General features: G+C 39.2%; 1 protein-coding gene across 1 annotated transcript in view; it reads left to right on the top strand.

Annotated features, from left to right (window-relative positions):
• The window catches only part of FHIP2A (FHF complex subunit HOOK interacting protein 2A), a 33,398-nt gene extending 17,461 nt beyond the window's left edge, over positions 1 to 15,937 (top strand). The window contains exons 7-17 of the mRNA XM_053983585.1: positions 302 to 498; positions 1,690 to 1,804; positions 1,910 to 1,986; positions 2,090 to 2,282; positions 3,480 to 3,649; positions 4,480 to 4,623; positions 6,301 to 6,391; positions 8,100 to 8,243; positions 10,754 to 10,894; positions 11,649 to 11,752; positions 11,842 to 15,937. Of these exons, the coding sequence (XP_053839560.1) occupies positions 302 to 498; positions 1,690 to 1,804; positions 1,910 to 1,986; positions 2,090 to 2,282; positions 3,480 to 3,649; positions 4,480 to 4,623; positions 6,301 to 6,391; positions 8,100 to 8,243; positions 10,754 to 10,894; positions 11,649 to 11,752; positions 11,842 to 11,947 (1,482 nt within the window). The 3' untranslated portion in view covers positions 11,948 to 15,937. The remainder of the gene's footprint in view (positions 1 to 301; positions 499 to 1,689; positions 1,805 to 1,909; positions 1,987 to 2,089; positions 2,283 to 3,479; positions 3,650 to 4,479; positions 4,624 to 6,300; positions 6,392 to 8,099; positions 8,244 to 10,753; positions 10,895 to 11,648; positions 11,753 to 11,841) is intronic.
• Positions 15,938 to 16,286: the final 349 nt, after the last annotated feature.

The raw sequence follows: 16,286 nt of genomic DNA, 5'->3' as shown, positions 1-16,286 counted from the left end.
CTACCACTGTACCTCATTATTACATGAGTTTACAGTATCTTGGTCTCAAGCTGACCTACAGTTCTAGTTCTGTCAGCTGGAAGGTTGCAGCTCCCATTCTTGTATTTCACACAAAATCAAGTGAGACTCTTTATTTTGTAGCATCCAAATTCACTAGAGTTAGTGGGTGAGAAGGCAACAAAAATAAATGCATTCAGTCACTGTGGGGGAATGGAGAGGTTTCATTTGGAAGGTGTTTGCTTCTTGATTTCCAGTGGCCTTCGTTCACCCTCTGATTAATTCTTCCATGCCCTTCTGCCAGGACGGCCGGATAGCAGTGAAGGCCTGTGAAGGTCTCATGCTTTTGGTGAGTTTGCCAGAACCAGCAGCTGCCAAGTGCCTGACTCAAAGCACTTGTTTATGTGAATTGTTGACAGACAGGCTGGCCACCCTCTACAAAGCCTTGCCTCAGTCACTGGATCCCTTAGACATTGAAACAGTGGAGGCAATTAACTGGGGGTAAGAATTTTATTTTTGTATTTAATACTCGAAGTGACTTTACACCCTTCCCTGAAACTAATTTGATAGGTAGATAATGTGTATGAAATACTCCCCCACACACACAGGCTAAAGCCTCAAGGGCAGAGCTGAGATAGAGCTGTAGCACAGTGGTGCACTTTGGGTGTCCAGTGTACCTGTGATTTCTGACATGGGGCCAGGTCTGCCTGCCAGTCCCTGGCAGAGATTCCTCAGGGGGCAAGTTTTTCCACTGGATTATATCAGCAGTTTCTAGTGGTGTCACTGTAGCATCAGGTGTGGATTAATATTCTCATGCAGATATCAAGGATTTAGGAAGCATAAACTTCTCACTGTACACAGTGGGCATTGTAAGCTGCTGTGAGGGGGCGGGAAGGCTCTATTTGTTAACAGGCTGTTGCAAAATTTTTGCAGCAAAAAAGAAGAAGGAAAGAGTTGCTCCATAAGTCATCAGCATGAAGCAAAACATGCCTGTTATCTTTAACTGCTTGTAATTTAGATTCTTAAAACATTTTATCTTCCCCACTCTGCCTTCATTATTATGAATTGCTCCTGATCTGTTAGTACTGAAACAAAAGCATGTATTTGCAAAATGCCGAGCAAAATTTCTACTGGTTGGAGTTTGAAATTAGAAGGGGAAACCCCACAACTTTAAATTGTGGGATAAATAAACAGTGGAGTTTTTTACCAAAGAAAGTGGTGTATTTGTTATTCCTTACAGCCCTTAAATTGAGATAGATGTTTCTTTCTGAAAGATACAGTCTAGTTCAGGTATACGCTGTTTGGTTTTGGTCGACTTGCCTGAGGTCACTTACAGAGTGGAGAAGAACAATTGCCTTCATTTTATGGTTCTGTGACTACAGGAGTTACTGATTCATTTTCAGTAGTCTGTGTATTCTGGGAGAACAGACTTGTGATCAGTTTTCCCTTCTGACTCCAGAAACACTTAACTTGAGTTGCTGTGCTGTACATTCTGTGTTTCCTTTAGCATGCACTGGATACCTGTGTTGTGATGGCACTGCCAGATCCATAGAGATCGGCAGAAAAGCTTTTTTAATGTTCCCATCATTACAAGTAGGTAATTAATTATTCTGTTAGGTTCAATAAGAATAGAGTCCAAGATTTTTCAACTACTTGTAGACTAAATAAATATTTTTTCTCTATGTGCTCTAGTCTGGATTCCTACAGCCACAAAGAAGATGCATCTGCTTTTCCAGGGAAAAGAGCATTGATTTCATTTCTTTCTTGGTTTGACTACTGTGATCAACTCATCAAAGAAGCGCAAAAGGTTTGACATGTGTTCAGATAATACAAATATATTCAGAAAACAAGTAGTTCCAGTTGTTTCCCAGCTTCTGAGTTTGAGACACACCATTTTGTACTTTTGTTTCAGACGACTGCTGTTGCTATGGCAAAAGCTGTGCGGGAACGATTCTTCATTGATGTTATGGAACCTCAGCTGATGCAAACGTGAGTAGCATCCTACAAGACACAGCAGAAGAGAATCTGAATCAAACTGATCTTTGGGGAGTGGAAATCCTCTCCACATCTGATATGAAAATGTTTCATTCAGTTCAGAGATTGGAATCCTCACATCAACTGCACTATTGCACCGCATTGTTCGTCAGGTGACTTCGGATGTCCTGCTGCAGGAGCTGGTGTATTTTATACTTGGAGAGCAGAGAGAGCCAGAAACACTGACAGACATCAACAGGCATCCATTGCGGCACAGGCTGATCGAGCACTGTGATCACATTTCTGATGAGGTGAGGGCTGACCTGACACAGGAATGTCTGCTGACCAATTCTGGAGTGAGTCTGTAAAGATACTGTTGTGAGGACTTCTCATATTTGTGTCCAGTAACATTTTTTCCCCAAGAAAGTATTCTGGCTCCTGGCCCTACAAATTCCCTTTAGAAAATGAAGTCAAGCTGTTTTCTCCACCTAGCAATATTTCTTTTTTTTTTTTTTTTTTTGCTGAACATTTTTTGATGAATTTGTGTGCCCACTATGCCTATCCAGTTAGCCTTGCTTGTCTGTAAGATAGAGTGAACTGAGTTTTTGTAATTGCATTTTAATTTGTTGCTGTTATTTTCAATGTTGTGTCAATTCTGTCTTATTATCATATAAGATACAGATAAAAACTTGGAGTTTATTTGTGGTTGGAGGATATATGCAATGCCAATTAAAAGATGATGTGATAAATTTAAGCTCTTTACACACACTAAGCATCATTAAAACAATTTACTTCCCTCCTCAGAAGCTGCTTGTTTCATTTTTTCCATGAAACAACCTCAGCCCTCTACTTTTTCAAATAAAAACCAAGCTTGCCTGAAATACAAATCTGTGCTTTCTCATATCCATTTTTTCAGTATGCCTACCTGCTCACCCTGTCAGAATGAGTTATCTCTGTAAATCAGTTATCTTTGCAAAGCTAAGCACTCTCAAGCAGTCTTGAAAAATTGTCTTTATATTGCTTAAAGTCAGTGTTCCTTTAAAAGCCTACAAAACATCTCCATGTAAAAATCTTAGCCTATAGATCTAGTCACAATATCCCAGTATTACTTCCTTTTTTTCTGGGTATTTATTACTAACTTTAAGTCCTGTTGTGGGTTTCATTTGCACAATGATAACCATCTTCCAGCATGGATCTAACTGTATAACAGAAAGCTAAATTCTGAGTTCTCTGTATGTTCTTGTATCGTTATTTTGACAGATTTCAAAACAGTTTTTTTTAACAGGAAAAAAAGCATTCCCACATTGATTTTTCAAATGTATGTGAACTCTTCATCCATGTTTATACCACAGGTAGAATCATAATTTCCTATTTTTTTCCTTATGATTTTTTTTCCTTCCATAATGTCAGGAAGTGATTGCCATGTTCTTGGATGGACAAAGCAGATAAAAGGCAAAAAGCACAGGGCAGCAGTGCAGCTTATTGAGTTTTTATTCTTTCTGTTGCAGATCAGCATAATGACTTTACGAATGTTTGAGCACCTTTTGCAAAAACCCAATGAGCACATTCTTTATAATTTGGTTCTGAGAAATTTGGAAGAAAGAAACTACATGGAATACAAACCTCCCTGTCAAGAAGATAAAGATGTGGTAGAGAATGGACAGATTGCTGGAGCAGTGTAAGTTTCATTTTTAAGATAACTTTTCACAACAAGTAACTTGTATCTTTATTTTTAGAACAAAACAAGTTTTTTTTTTTTCCAGTAATTGAAAGAAAAGTGAGCCTGGAGAGCACTTGAGTGCTCTATGTATTAATCCATATCCGTAAAGTGATGCAGAAATTCCTACATCAGCAACTTATGGAAACTCTTAGAACAGGAACAGAAAATCTAAAACTACCACAAGCCTCTTTGCAGAACAATAGACACTCAGAGGTCTTTGTGTCTCAATTTACTTATGCATCTACCAAGCTTAAATCTGTGCACATCTTATTGCTATTCTTGCAATCAATAACTTCAGTGTTGTGCTTACATTTATGTTCCTAGTCATTTTTGATGGAAGAACATTTCTGAGGCACTACATAAAATAAATAAATAAAATACTGAGGCACTACATAAAGTGTATATGCTAGGTAACTCTTACTAACTCAGTGTTTTAGTGAAGAGGTAAGGACTGACCACACAAACCATTTTAGTCATCTAGAATAATTTAAATATGTTCTGGAGTAGAACTCTCTCATGTGAAAAATGTAGCTAAGAAGTTTTAAGTGACTTGATGCAGTAATTTTGTCCAAGTCAAAAATGTCTTGTCTGTTCTTTACATTGTTGGGTATTTGCAAAGGTTGGTATTTCTGCATATTAATTACGTAATACATTGTGGATATTGTTATGTTCTGGAAAACATCCTCATTGTTCAGAGAAAAAAACAGCTTGCCTTGTGACCCAGAGATTTCCCTGCCTTCCATAACATTGTGTGGATGATTATGTTTTTGTCTGATGTTATTTCACAGAGATCTGGAGGAAGATCCATTATTTACTGATCTGTCTCCAGATAACACATTGTCAGCTCAGGAGTGGCTCAGTGCTTCTCCACCTGTCAGTCCAGAACATCCAAAAAATGATGGGAAGACTGAAGTTCATAAAATTGTAAATAGGTGAGTTGAAACAATGACTTGAGGAAATGTCTGAATGTGTGGGTGTCTGCACACACTGTGCAAATTAAATCTGTACTCTGTAATGGATGTTATTCTGTGCCAGCTGGGAAAATGACTCCACAGAAGGAAATTGTGGCATTTTATCAGAAAGCTACTTCTGAAAGATTAGAGCTTGCATTAATTCAACATAAATGAGAAAAATAGAAGAACTTTGCAGCTAATGGTTGAATACTCAGAATTCACAGTGAAAGCCTTGTTGATTATAAAAGTTGCTTTTTACAGAAATATTTGCTGTTGCAGGACTTGACAAGTCTGGGGAGTCTTGCCATAAACCTTTCAGGGGGGAAAAAAAACCCTCAAACTTCCTTAGAACTTCAAAGTTCCTTAAAAACATGCAGAAAAGGAAATAATTGCCATGCTAGAGATAACCTTCTGTTCCCTGAAAGTCAGGGGGCACCTGTGTCACCTGTGACATACCTCAGTGCCTGTCAGACTCATTGCAAATTGGATATCACAAAGAGGCCAAGCTCTGCTCTAAGCAACTTACTGATGGTAATTCTCTTAGGGACTAATATTAGGACGAGGGCTGTTTGCTCTGTCAATACTTGGTAGCAGAGCAGCACTGGTGTGTCAGTGCTGACCTGTCTGCCTGCCCAGAAATAATCAAAGGTGTTAGCCAAAGGAAGCAAACAGCCCAGGGACAGCCAGGACTCAGTGACATCATCACTTCTTGCCCTCTTTCCCCCAGTATTGCTATTTATGGTGGACATGGTTTGGAGCAAAGACACAAAGAACACTCTCTTAAATTCACCTCCTGTAATCTGCATCAGGGAATAGAAATGTTTTCTGATTTGCAGTGTCCTGCAAATTTGTATTTTTTGAGATAAACTCCACATGAAAAGTCAGCTACTACATATTTCTGCATATAAATTCTACAGGAATGTCCAGCAGTTCTTCAGGTATAATGAAGGCTGAAATTTCGAATCAGGGTCCAAAGACTGGGTTTTATTTTGCTGTCCAGAAATTTCAATGGGTTTAGTTTATTGTTTTTAAAGTTACTAATATTATTCAGAATTTCCTGATACATTTTACATCAGATATTGGTGAAGTAATAAGGACAGACTATTTGACTACACAACTGGCAAAGACAATTACAGTTGTAACAGGGACATTTCTATGCAAATACTCATGGTGTGTCTTAGATGTTCATTTTTTTACCACAACAAACTGGTAAATAAAACTACCTATGAATTAGTTTAAGAGAATTTTAACTGTTATTCTTCTTCCCTTTTGGCTCATTTATTCCCAAGTATATTTTGTTTTAGCTCTAGTAAGATGGAGTCTGACCTTTAGCAAATACTTGACCTATTTATGAATATTCCCTTTAATCTCCATTCTGTCTACTGATTCTCAGAAAATGCTTCCACTGACAACTTTACCTCTAGTGCAAGATACAAAAGTTCTCAAGTAAATACCTTGTTATTACAAATAGTAGTTGGAATAGGTAGGCTTAAATAGATTTTGTGTTCTCTGTTCTTCACATAAAGTTATGGTAGAGTCCGTGGATTAATTGGCCAGACAGTTCAGCATTGTGTGTACACTGCTACAGATGATGAGAAAGTATTGATCCTGGTGCTCTGTGGAATATAGTCATTAATGTACTTTTTTTCTCTTCAGTTTTCTCTGTCTTGTACCTGATGAAGCAAAGTCATCATACCATGTGGAGGGTACAGGTTATGATACTTACCTCAGAGATGCCCACAGACAAGTAAGTCAGTGAACTCTTCCTTAGTCCTTGAGAATTTGAAATGCTGGTGAGAATATACAAATGTTTCTGTAAATAGTCCTATTAAATACATCTTTTGGTAATGGAAGATGGGAAAATTCAATTTTCATTTTTAATGAAAACTTACCTTTGGTGATCTTTTGATGATGAATTCACCTTGTATTGTGCTAGTGGAAATAATGGATGACATTAAATGCATTAATATTCATATAACAAATACAGTGAGAGAAAACCTGAACTGCAGATAGATTCTTAATTTGCTTCTGCATTTATCTGCATTCTCTTGGAGAATTGCCTGCCAAGCTGTTTGAAAGAACTAAAGAGAAATTAAAATGCTGCATAGGAGTTATGCAATCTGGGACTTTGCAAATAAAGGCTCATCACAGGGAACGCACAGCCTAAGGCATTCAGGTTTGAAGTTGGGAGGTGGGGTAGGCAGGGAAAGCTTTATGATTTACTGTTTAGAAATAAATGCAAGTTTTGCTTTTTTGCAAATTTCTTTGGTCAGAGGACGTTCACTGTTTGTTTGCAGCTTTCTTAATGAAACCCTGTGAATCTTCTAGAACTAAAAAATTTATGCAAAGGAGCAGAGTAACTGAGAGCTATATTTAGTAGGTAATTCAAAAATTTCATAACCTTGGAATTACGTTATCAGCTGCTAAAGATGGGACATTTGGAATTCTGTATTTATATTGCTTCATCTGTAGTCTCCTGAAAAGAAAGGGAATAGAAAATAGAGAATAAGGAAACAAAGGTTGATGTAAAATTCCCCTATGTTGTATTCTTGGATGCCAGAAACCACTTATCATCTTCGTCTTTCATTCATGTCTTGGGAAAAAGAGTGTACTGGGAGTTATTAGAGAGCAGAATTGGTTTCTGTCACTTCCTGATGATGATATGGCTACTGTTAAAATATTTGTCCCCTAAGAGTAGCCCTGCCTGTTGCTGTTATTACATCCAAATAGCTGTTCTGCTTCCTTACTGCTATTCCTGGAAGCACAGGTAGGTAAGCTACAATCAGTGCAGATTTTTTGAGTCTGTTTTCTGGCTCTTTTGCTTCCGATTCTTCTTGCGTTCTTTATTTTCTCTGCTTCAACTCGTGCTCCTTTCAAGGTGTAATTCCTTGCAAGTGAGGCATCAGGCAGTACAAAGCAAATACGGGGCAAGGTAGAGAAAGATTGCCAGGGGTGTTAGGAAACAAAGAAAGGGAAGAGGAAGCCCTGAAATACTTTTAGTTTGTGCGTTCTGCATGCACACGTGCCTTTCTTGTCCTGGGAATTTAGAGAGCAGAATGGTTTGGATAGCAAGATCAGCTACACATAATGCAGCAGAATTGTGGAAATCTACTCTCAAGAAGGTGGTTAAGGATGCAATTCCACCCTCAAAAGAACCCTGATTAGGTTGTGTATTGTTGGTGTTGCTTTGTGCTTTGGCCCCAGCTGCTTTTTGGGAGCTCTGTTCTCCATTCACTGCTTCTCAAACTACCCTAGTAGCAGGAATAACCCCAGGAGAATGAGGTGCCTGCTGATAGTGGTTTTACTGATAGTGTTTACTTCAGAATGACTGATCTTTTTGAGCTTAGATTTATCACTTAGCTACAGATGATGATTTTAAGGTGTATGGACTATCAAAGGAAATGAAATGGTTTCCATGGAGATTGAAGTCTGTTTTCCTCACTACTTTTTTGTAGTTCCGGGATTATTGTGTCATTTGCTTACGGTGGGAGTGGCCTGGATCGCCCAGATCTTTGGAAAAGTGCAATTTAGAAGCGTCATTTTTTGAAGGACACTTCTTGAAAGTTCTGTTTGAAAGAATGGGCAGGATTCTTGATCAGGTAAGAAAAAACAAGTTAAGAATTCCATTTCTGATACTTTCATGACTTTTAAAGAGCTGATCCACCATCAGGTCCTGTGAATTCCCATCATTCTCTATTATAGTCTCATGTTATTGTGTAATGTGCCATTTCCTGGTCATAAGCCTGACAAGAGCCATTTGCACATATAAATGCACAGGGAACACGTGCAGGAAGCCAGGAGTCAGCTAGATCAGCTCTGTGAGTGTTCATGGGAACACTCTGTATGAATCTGTGATACCAGAAAGCTTTGCAGAGGTGGTAGCTCTCACTAACCTCATTTCTGACAGAAGATAGCTCAGGCACACGAGGGAAGTAACTTGGTTCAAATACCTCAGGTACTAGACACTACCTTCTTCCTCCTGCTGGCATTACAAATTTCTGTAGAACTGACTGTACTTTAAGATTTTTTTTTAATTTCCTGAACTTCAAATTTGCTGGGTTTAATCTTTTTAGCTAGAGGGATTTTTTTTTAGAATTTATCTGATATGGGGCCGTTTAACTGAGTCTGCTGACATATGGACAGAAATAAAAGCTCTGTGTGAAGAAGTAGCTTTCTTTAATGCTCTCAATTAGTTGGAATCACAACAGCAATCTGTCAGAACAATGCAGCACGTGTTACTCCTTTGTTTCCTTCTCCTCTTGTGAACACCAGATAATGCTCATACCTCCAAAGCTTCCTAATGAATTGGCTGACTCAGACAGCTCTAAAGACCTTCTCCTATAGTTCAGCTAGGTAGGCAGTGAATAGATTTATGGAAGGAATTTTTGTCTCTCTCTGCAGAGTAACTCTGCAATAATAACTCAAAATGTAGTGATCTCTTTTACCTGTAACATCTGTGGTCCAGGGGCTGAAAGCTTCATTTGTTAGGAGATTGGGATGAATCTATTGCAGGAGTGCCAAGTACAGAAATAACTGCCACTGACGGGAAGAAATAAGTGCTTTCATTTCAAAAGATTTATGAGGCAACTTTGCAATGCAACAGTGTGTGGTAGCAAATTCAAGAATAAGATACCTAAATCTTACTTATGTGGACACATGTAGTCAGTGGAAATTTTGCCAGAGCAGCCCCAGTAGTCCCTGGGGCTCTTAGGCTGAAAGGCAAGTAGGTGTCTCTTTCAGTGCAAAGTGAATAACCAACTCAGCTTCCTTTACTCTGTGGACTGAAAGCTCCACTCAGGTGCCTGAGCTCAGGTATGTGTTGCCATTTTTGTGGTGTTCAGGATATTCCCAGAAGTTTGTGGTTACAACACAGATCTTGCAGGATCCACCCTCTATGGAACCATCAAGAGACCAGCAGATACTTAAGAGCATCTGAGACAGCTGGAGATGTTTGTTTGTGGGCAGGTGTATGAAGTGTCAGATCTCTGGTGAGTCAGCTAATGAGAGCTTAGACATGTAGACATGGCTAAATGTATCTGTCTTAATCTGAGGCTGAATTCATCCAAATCTCCCAGATCTGAAAAGGGGAAGAATCTGTTCTCTTTTTCTTCATTGGGATGCTAACTTGAGAGCATAAAGATGAGAATTTGCGGTGATTAAATCCTCCTCTTCTAGGTGTGATGATGCCAGTGAGGCATACCATGCAGTCAGAGATTAAATGAGGGCCCTGTAATCCACTTAGATCAGCAAGATTGAATGACACAGTGGTGTACCAAAGGAATGTCTGTCCCTCTCTTGTCAACTTAGTCTGTTCTGCCATTGAAATAATGGAAGGTGGTTGTTTTACTGGGATGATGAAATCAAAGACAAAAAAATAGTTTTGAAACATAAAGAAGCCATGGTGAAAATGCATGCTTTTATGTAAATAAGTTTCTTACTAGAATGGTCAAATCTTTTAAACTAGGCACTTGTTTTTTTCCTAGAAAATTAGATACTGTTTTATTCCTTATGACTGATAAGCTTTATCCAGCATCTGACAGTGTTGCCTCTCCTTTTTGGTTGATTTGAGGAAGGGAGTAGACAAGAAGCTCAGAATTTCCCAGCCCAGGACTGGTCCCATCTCCCATGGGTTGCTGCCACAAGATGGCTAGGCCTTCTGCAGTGGTTTTTTTCCCAGAAAAAAATAAAGTAGAAGAGAAATAACATATTAGCTGTAAACATGGATTTGTCTCTGGCAATTTCCTGAGCTCATATACTTTACAATTTCCCAGGAGAAGCAAGCAGATGTTTAATCTAGGCTGATTCCATGCTATTTCTTTAGCTGAAGAAATATTTTACGGGAAGAGGACTTGGCCTGCAATAAACGAGTGTGCAAAGGCTTCAAGTGGTTGTAGCAGTGATACAGATAATAACATGTTATGTCCAACTGTCATATTCACAGCACTGCCATTGTGAAAAGCAGAGGTTGGGCCTGTCTTCTAATAGAACTTCTTATCTTTATTTATTCATAACCCTGTGTAAAAAGTTCTAGTAGTTAAATAAACATGAGATGGATGAAAAGAAGCCAGCATGAAAATAACTTAAGTGCCGTGTTTCCCTCTTTTTGCAGCCCTATGATGTAAATTTACAAGTTACGTCAGTGTTGTCCAAACTGTCCCTGTTTCCCCATCCTCATATACACGAATACCTTCTGGATCCTTACGTCAACCTCGCCTCTGGCTGCAAGTCTCTCTTCTCTGTGATTGTCAGGGTGAGTAAACACAGCAATAATTGCACATGGCTGTACAGCAGTAATATATTTAGTAACTTTGTTGTTAGCGGTAGTAGTTGCTGGGTATTTTAAGTTGGTAAATGTTTGTCATTGAAAGCTGATTTTGAATCAAGATTGAGCCTAGATGGGTATCTCTGCTCATACTGGGTTTTTTTTCTGATGTAGGGTGTTCTTGACAGTTAAGTCCTGGATTTATCAGAAGTCCCTTTCTTCTCCAGTTCCATCTCTTCCTGCCAGACTTGCATCCTAGAAGTGCTGGCTGAGTGCCTGTCACACTGCAGTGTCCTCAGTCAGAATCCCTTGCTTACCCCACGCACCAGCTGTTGTTAAGCTGGTCAGGAGCCTGTTAATGATGCTTGCCCAATAGCAACAGAGGGCTTGGCTCCCTTTCTCCCCAGCAGCCCTCCCCATTCCAAAATACAGCCTTCACTCTCTCCCCTTGCGCTTTCCCTAGGCCCAGGAATTCACTGGTTGATTATCTGTGTCAATATTTAAAAAGACAAATTAATCATTGATGTAATTAAAATAAGTAATGCCATCTGTGACAAGAGCAAGTAAAACTTTTGTATTTCTTTACTTTCTGCAATCACTCACCCTCTTTTTGGGCAGAGCAGCCTCTCTGCAGGTTGTTCTGTGAGGATGCTGAAGTGGGCACTGAAGCTGCCATTGAACCTTGCTGCCAGGCACTCTGCAGAGTTGTTAACTTTGTGTATTGATGGCCTGGGCTTCACAGGTCGTCGGAGACCTCATGGTTAGAATCCAGCGCATCCCAGATTTCACTCCCAAACTTCTGCTGGTCAGAAAACGCCTGCTGGGCTTGGAGCCAGAAGGGCCCATGTGAGTAAACACTTTGCACGTTCTCCGGGACGCGTGGCTGGGTTTGTGTGTGCCAGTCCTGATTCCCTGCAATTCTCTTCCTGTCCCAGCATTGACCACATGACGTTACTAGAGGGCGTGATTGTGCTGGAAGAGTTCTGCAAGGAGCTGGCAGCGATCGCCTTTGTCAAGTACCACACCTCAGCCACGCCTTGAGCAGCCCCGGGCCGGGAGCCACCCCCGGAGGGCCACTGACAACACCCAGAGACAAGGTGGTGCCTCCCGGCAAAGGGACAGGGGATATTGAGAAGACAAGTTGCTTTCACCAGATGTTGAGATTGCAAATGGACTTGGAATAGCAAAGGCATTTGGGGAGAAGCCAATACACAGCATTTGTAGACACTGTGTGAAGAGCTGCAAAAGCTGCATGAAGAACCACAGATATCAGACCTTGGTTATTCTGATGACAATGTTTAAAGAGTTTGGGCTCTTGTATGTCCTGGAGCTCACATGCACCAATTTGCTCTTTGTGACCATATTACTTTTAAAAAAGCAAATTAATTTTATAACATTTTTATGTCTTAATTGTTTTTCTTTTCAGTTGGATATATGAAAGAAAAACACACCTATAGTTGCAATGTATGTTGTTAAAAATGAAGAAGTTCCAAAAAATCCACCAATCCATATACAACAGGATATGTTAATGAGGGATCATTTTGCTCTTGGTAGATCTTAAGTACAACTCTGAGCTTGATTCCTCAGTGATTTACTCCAAGAAAGCTATCAGTCTAAAATCAATACTAAAGAAATTAATCCTGATTCGGCATCAGATCCATAACAAATATATCTGAAGTGTACATGTTTGTAGCATGTTTGTCTCTGTCATTCCAAGTGATTGATCGATCTCCAGGTCATCCATGTAACTAGATTTGCTTTAGCTTTTTACATGGAAACTCTAGTTGTTTGACTCACGTCACCTTTACATTATAGGTTAATTATAGGTCATCAGTAGTTGTTGCTGAAACAGTATTTTTAATTTCTTTTAAATTGGTATTAGTCTGAATTAGTTTAAGAATCTTTTGTGCCTTGAAAATTGGCAGCATAAACATTCTGTTATTTTGAGAGACATTTTTATTGCTTATCTAACCATCACAGTGATACCAACTCAGTTAAAGCATTGATAACTTATTTAGGACCAAAATTTGCACCTGCTTTTCACAGTGCTGGGATGCAGGAATGCCTTTCAGTGACTCCTTTTCCCTGGGAATGCCATCAGCCAGGGCAGGCGCTGGCATTGCAAGCAGAGGCCACTTCAGGGTGCTTTGTTTCTGCCCTCCAGAGGATCCTCACTGCCAGCAGCCTGTGCACTGGCAGGCAGCTGTGCTGGACCTTGCAGTCACACCCAGTGACCTGTCCTGCCCCCCACACAAGGGTAGGACCCCTTTCCCCTCCTTTGAACAAGGCCAGGTAGAGCTCAGCTCCTTCTGTTTACATTGCCTTGCTCGTTTGTCTTTCCTGCCCCTGTTTGCTCAGCTAATGCCCATTTCAGATGTCATTGCTCATATGCAAACATGGACTAATTTATTCAGTCACTAGAATTCCTCTGGATTTACGTGGCTGTACCTAGAATCAGATTCTGCTCTTTTTCCATGCCTTTGAGGTCTTGTTTTTTAATATTTATGGAAGCTGGATGTTGAGACTTTTTAAGTTTAGCAGGTTAATTAGAGCAGTGTCACAGTTAATGGGCTAAATTTATTCTTGTCAGCAGTGAAGAGCATCCTGCCGTAAAAGCTTCCAATGCAGGCTCAGCTGGAGAAAGCAGTTCTGGAATTGGGGAAACATTTTGGCAGGTAAAATCTGAATTCAGTGGCTCCCTGTACTGGGACACTTTTGTAAAAACTGTTGCATTTCTCTGGCAAACAAAAGCATGTTTTACTTCTTCACCTGTTGGGGTTTTTTCTGCATTTTTTTCCAAAGTGTTTTCAGGTCCAAGTAGCATAGTAGGACAAAGTTTGAAAAAAATTACACTTCATTTTTCTTCTTTAGACACATACCTTGAATGTAACAAATAATTTTTAGTGATCTGCATTGCAGACAGTCCACGTTAGGAGCTTACTTAATACCTGACACATAGTTTAGAACATGTTGATGTCCACGCAGAGTGATGTTTGATACATACATTTGTTATTTATAAGGTCCCAATTCAGCAAAACAGTTAAACATAAGCTTAATTTCAAGTATTTTTTCCTTAAATCACAGTCTTTTACATTAACAAAGTTAAGCAGTTGAGCAGAAATGCTGATCCTTTACTGAATTTGGGTCTTTGTTGGTTTTGCTTGAGCTTAATTACTTTTTCCTCAAATAATCTATTTTTTTTTTAAAGCATATAATCCAGAATACTTCTAATGTCCCAGTTTCAGTGGAAACTGGGAATGATAATACTACTATAAAGGAAAGTGAGCGAAATGTTAAACGAAACTTGCAAGAGCATTCTGAGTAATATAAGAATTGACAAAGCCATTCAAGAGTTGCCTGATCTCAAATGAAAGCATAAATATCACTTACCTTGTTTTGCTGTTTTCACTGGTAGCTGAACTCATTACACTGAAAGGCTGCAGCCTCTGTGGTGTTCTAATGTAAAACACTGCAGAGCTGCAAACACAGCTCCTTAAGCTTGCCATGAGAAAAATAAGTAGATAGAACTATGATCACTCTTAAATTTAGGCTATGATTGTTCAGTCTCCAGTGACATTGGTGATGTTGTCTTGCAAACCAAATGTTACTTAGTTGCTAAATTTATAAGACATGGATCCATCCTCACACAAGTGAAGCAATCCTTGAAGTTAGTTAGCCTAAACTGCTTTTGTGAGTGCTGCATACAAACCCTTATTATCATACCTGATGACAATGACCTTTATTTTTGTAAAAGTGCTTTAATCTTTCTTAAGAGATGGAACTCATTGAATTATTTTTGTGGTGATATTTTTCATGCACTTTTTTTTTATGGTTAGAAGTTAGTTCAGGTCCATGTTTTCACCTTTTTGATCTATGCATGTCATTAAGGAGCCCATTTTGTTTCTATGTGCATATGTTTGTGTGTGGTTATTTATTACCCAGAGAGGGCCACCAGAGAAAATACTTGGCCTGAAGAGTTCATAGCTTGTGCAGGTCCTCCAGATGTCAGTGGGAAAGACAAGTGCTCATCACCTTAGAGAATGGGGCCACTGGTATTAGATTGAAATACTTGAGATGGGATACTAGAATAAGTTTTTATTTCAAAAAGGAGATCCAAACCACATTCTAATCCTGATGCACATGTGTGTAAATAGAAGCATTGTTTTACCTTTTTTTTTTTTCATTTATAGTATTTGATTTAGAGTCTGATTTAGAAAATTTTGTAATAAGCCATGTGCTAGCTCTGGTAGAACAAGTTTGTCCTTAGTCTCTCCTATGACTGTAATATTCCTGATATTCAGATTCTGTCTGTGTAATGTTCTTACTCTATATTTGTCTGTGCAATATAAAAGCTGTGACTTGATGCACAGCTTGAGTCTGGTTGTACATCACCTATGTATATATATACATATATATATATAAAAGGACCAGAATCCCGAGCTTGCTTACACTATGATTAGTGTAAAGATTGCCACACTTCATTTTACGGGGCACAAGTAATCATGGAATGGCTTTGTAAATGCATGGTAATTTCTACCATAACCTGCTGTGCAATCTCACAGGTGACATTTTATTAGTGCTCTTTGTCTTGCTAGAAGAAATAATAACCTGAAGGACTTGGTGAGATTAAAGGGTCCTGGAGTAGACCTGGGACTACATGGAAAATCCATATGTGATATTGCATATCATACAGGGTTTTCAAACCATGTCCTCGATGCTTTCTGTGCCCTGTAAAATAGTGTAATTATATAAGATATATACTCCTTGTTTTGCCTCCTGCCTTGTTTACATTAAACAGAGGATATTCAGTAAAAATTTTCTATTAAACTTTGTGTAGGTCACTTACTAACAGTGTTGCCAAGGTCTCACAGATATGGGAATTTCCAATGAGGAATTGTTGAAACAGCCACATTACCAGACATACAATATTAAGATTTATGAAGGAGGTTGTGATAAAACTCAACTTTTTGTGCTAAAAAAATGCATGGAGGATTAAAAGGGATATTCTCAAAATAAATTAATTTCAGTGAAGCGACTGCTTCTATTATTACAAAATCTGTAATAATTTTTGTATGGGTGACCTTGAGACAGAATATGTTTTAACATTTTACATCATGCCTTTGACCCTGAAGTCCTCATTTATTCTGTCACTACAGCATCTTCTGGGATAAACGTGTTTCCTGTACTGTGTTGTACAGGGCTTGGACTGAATCAGCATGCTCTTGCCCAGGAAAATGGGAGACCTAGGGAAATGGGCAGGCTGGAGTCATCCTGGGCACAGATTAACATCAGCTCTTTCCTGGGAGCCCTGATATCCTTCCAGAAAGGCTGCAGCTGGTCAAGGCCTCGGTTTTCTATTGCATTTGAGTGCAGAGTGTGT

This window comes from Vidua macroura, chromosome 8 (genome assembly GCF_024509145.1).
Source record: "Vidua macroura isolate BioBank_ID:100142 chromosome 8, ASM2450914v1, whole genome shotgun sequence".
NCBI lineage: Eukaryota > Metazoa > Chordata > Aves > Passeriformes > Viduidae > Vidua > Vidua macroura.
This window is presented reverse-complemented; position numbering and strand designations above follow the sequence as displayed.